At 44.7% G+C, this 3665-nt stretch overlaps 1 protein-coding gene across 1 annotated transcript; it reads left to right on the forward strand.

Annotated features, from left to right (window-relative positions):
* Positions 1-681: 681 nt before the first annotated feature.
* On the forward strand, positions 682-3164 carry foxi2 (forkhead box I2). Its single transcript, XM_026152388.1, has 2 exons — positions 682-1453; positions 2275-3164. The coding sequence occupies exons 1-2, from the start codon at positions 850-852 to the stop codon at positions 2862-2864; spliced, it is 1194 nt and encodes a 397-aa protein (XP_026008173.1). The 5' UTR covers positions 682-849; the 3' UTR covers positions 2865-3164.
* Positions 3165-3665: the final 501 nt, after the last annotated feature.

Here is a 3665-nt window from a genome sequence, read left to right on the forward strand (position 1 = left end):
TCAGCATGGCTAAGGGATACTTTTTTCAAGTACCTGAAAAGAGTCTCATTGATTGGAGATGAAGAGAGGTTTAATAGTCCCCATGACTGCATATTCAGCTAATGGATACTACAAAACACTTTATTCATTTCCTGCATTTATAATGACTAATTGTTAGACTTTTGTTAATTAAAATCACTTAAAACCAATCATCTCATTCAGGGGATGTCTCTAACTGCACAGCTGCCCATTATGTGGATTGCTGAGTGGTTACAGGTAGCGTGGCAGAAATCTGGATGGCTGCGGGTGATGGGTTTGCCTGCCCAAAGATCTGCTGTCAGCTCTCGGTATTTACAATCCAACCAAAATAACGTTTACAGTACTTAATATTAGTGAAGGAAGGGGGGAAAGGGACATTCGGTGGCTTGAAAAAAGTAAATTCTAGTGCAGGTCTAAGTGAGCAGGCCAGGAAATCCCATCTAAAAGCGATTATTACAGTCTGAGCCACGTTCGCTGTTTGTTGACTGAGGCTAAATGATCACAGCTTCCACCCCTCGGAGAAAATCTGAACCCAGCGGGTGTCTGTTGTGTCTCTCCGGGAGGTTTAAGGAGGGGAAACATTTTGAGAACCACTGACCCACTCTCTGATGAATGAGCTAGAGCGTGACCACACCCCCGTTTACTCACCGTGTGTGTTTATTGGCTGTTGGGAAAAGCGCTCGCATGTGGCTTCTGTCAAGGGTTTATACTATTAAAACTCCCCAAACTCCTCCATCCTCCCTGACACTTGTTGCTGCTGTGCGCGCACCACCGGGGAGAGGACACCTGAATCGCTTCAGCATTTCTTTTTAGGATTTCCCGCGGGGAGTGATGAACTCCATCGATCCTCAGTCCCATCACCAGCACCACCACACCTCCCCTACCGTCGGTTCTCTCCCACCCAAAGGCGCCCAGGAGGCCCCGGATATGGCGGCTGCTGTCTACTGCGACAACTTCAGCAGCATGTACCACCAGCCGAGCCTCCAAGGTGCGCAAAGGCCCGCTGGCTACGGCCTCGGGGACTACGCGTCGTCTCCAAATCCCTACCTGTGGCTCAACGGGCCGAGCGTCAACTCGTCCGCTTCATACCTGCACGGCAACAACCCGTCGTTCATCCCGCCCTCCTACGGCTCGCAGCGGCAGTTCATAACAAACTCACCTGGATTCGGCGGGCCCGACCTGGGCTGGTTGTCCATCGCCAGCCAGGAGGAGCTGCTGAAGTTGGTCCGTCCACCCTACTCCTACTCGGCGCTCATCGCCATGGCCATCCAGAATGCGCACGAGAAGAAGCTGACCCTGAGTCAGATTTACCAGTACGTGGCTGACAATTTCCCCTTCTATAAGAAGAGCAAAGCGGGCTGGCAGAACTCTATCCGGCACAACCTGTCTCTCAACGACTGTTTCAAAAAAGTGCCGAGGGACGAGGACGATCCAGGTACCGTGAACGCATCACAGAAAACGTTATTAGTACATCAAAAGTGTTGAGGCGTTTAATACATGGAGTTTACTCATCGGGAGGGCTCAGTGGTGATCAGTTAAATAGAAAATTTCGTTCAATCAATCAAAATTGAAACTTTTAAAAATTAATATGAATAGTTAAATAACTTCATTTTATAGTGCCTAAGCAGATATGTGCGTAAAACCCTGGTTGATGTTTTGTAAAGTGTTTTTTTTTTACTGCCAATAAGTCAATATGATCAGGTCAGGTATGTGCTTTTCATATTGCAATGGAAAACAAGTAGCACTACTTTATATAGACAGACGGATAAATATGAGCAGACTGTATACAATAATGTAGTACAGTTTATGTTCCTCTGCACTACCTTCAGTAGTCTATTGTAGTATTTTTAAAGCAGTGCTTGTATTGTACACTATGACTGGAATGTTGTTTTTCATTCTAACCTGTACTTCAGTCTAGACTAGAAAGACAGTCAGCTCAGGAAGAGGTGCCAAGAGAACTCCCAAGTGTCCAGTAGTGCAGATAATAGGAAACTAGGGATGGCAGTATAATACAGTACATTTTTACCTATTGGATCTTAGCTTCCGTGACACAGACATCTCTTATAGATCATTTCTTTTAAGGTTCATTCACATTGCTTTGATTTGTACTGTAAAGTTTGACGGGAAGCTTTAAAAAATGGCATCAGAAAGAAATTTAGGATTTTATTTAGTCAGACAAATTCTGATCAGGTAATGTTTCAATATTACAAAACTGAAGTAATTCAGCTGTGATGTGTCTCTCATTTCCACTTGCAGGGAAGGGGAACTACTGGACGTTGGATCCAAACTGTGAGAAGATGTTTGATAACGGAAATTTCCGCAGGAAAAGGAAAAGACGATCGGATCAGAGCAGCGCAGGAGGAGCAGCAGCAGCAGCTGTGGGTGCCACAAAGGTTGAGGATGGTAGGCCGACAGCGGCTGCCCCACTGAAACCCTCAGACAGTCCTCAGCTCCTGGGGCCTTCCTCCCCAGAGATGGAAGTGATGAGCGAGAACCACAAAACATCCGCATCTGCGTCCCCGCCTGGACTGGCCTCCTCTGCTCCTTGTTTTAATAACTTTTACAGCAATATGTCCACGCTCAGCTCGGGGGGCCCCAGCCGACAGGGGTCCCTTGGACTGGTGAACGAGCTCTCGAACAGGAACATAACCGCCCTGAGCCCATACCACCCCAACCACAGCGGGCAGGACACGGGGCCATCAGAGCACAGCGAGAGCTTGCATTTTAACCGTGGAGTGTACTACAACACGTTTGGCGGAGGGCAGAGCGGACAGTTCAACAGTCACTTCTATAACAGTTTCAGTGTCAACAGCTTGATCTATCCCAGGGAAGGCACTGAGCTATAGGACCTGCTTTAACCACAGCGTCACACTGTTGCAGGGACTTATTTTTGCTCTATGACTCAAACGCATGCTTGCATGCATTTATTTCTGCAGCGAGATCTAAGTACAGGCTGGGTTGCACTCCACCACATAAAAAAACACAACACTTCCTTCACCGATCAACATGCCAGACAGATTAAAGAACACGAAATATTTTTTAAGTTAATTTAACTTTTAACATTAAAACGGTGGAAAGGTCAGCCTGAAAGTGTAACAAAAATGAAGCACTTCTCTTTTTTCTTCTTTTTCATGACTATATCAAAGCTCTCAGTGGTTTTAAAAAAAAAAAAAGGCTGCCACTGAAAACTGCATTTTTTGAAAAACTTTATTTTATTTTTTTTATTTGAATGTTACTTTTGCTTTTTAGATAAAACCGCTTAAGATGTAAACATGCATTTGCCAAGTGTGGCCCATTTTTCTCCGGAGCAGCCAAATTCTTCTATCAGATCACATAGTTGAGTCGCAGTCAATGCAAATCTGCCAAAGTTGCCTTCGTGAGACCGCCATTACCTCAAAACAACAATCACATGACATGAAAGTGCCCAATACTATGACAGGTTTCTTTGTATATTTAGACACATAATAACTGATTTCACAGACAAGTAAACTTAAACGTGAGCTTGCCTTATTTTTTTAATATCTCCATGTTGACTAAAACCGCAGCACTAAGGCTCATTTAAATACGCGTGTGCTTTATAAATATGTATTTTTGTAAATTATGAAAGTAGTTGGTGACTATTTATGCTATTTATGCAAATAGGCTTT

Source organism: Astatotilapia calliptera, chromosome 19 (assembly GCF_900246225.1).
Source record: "Astatotilapia calliptera chromosome 19, fAstCal1.2, whole genome shotgun sequence".
In the NCBI taxonomy this organism is placed as follows: Eukaryota; Metazoa; Chordata; class Actinopteri; order Cichliformes; family Cichlidae; genus Astatotilapia; species Astatotilapia calliptera.

Excerpts from the sequence above, each read along its gene's own strand:
- foxi2 (XM_026152388.1), top strand. The coding sequence starts at position 850 with ATGAACTCCATCGATCCTCAGTCCCATCACCAGCACCACCACACCTCC. Across the intron at positions 1,454-2,274 it reads GAGGGACGAGGACGATCCAG|GGAAGGGGAACTACTGGACG; the intron begins GTACCGTGAACG and ends TTCCACTTGCAG.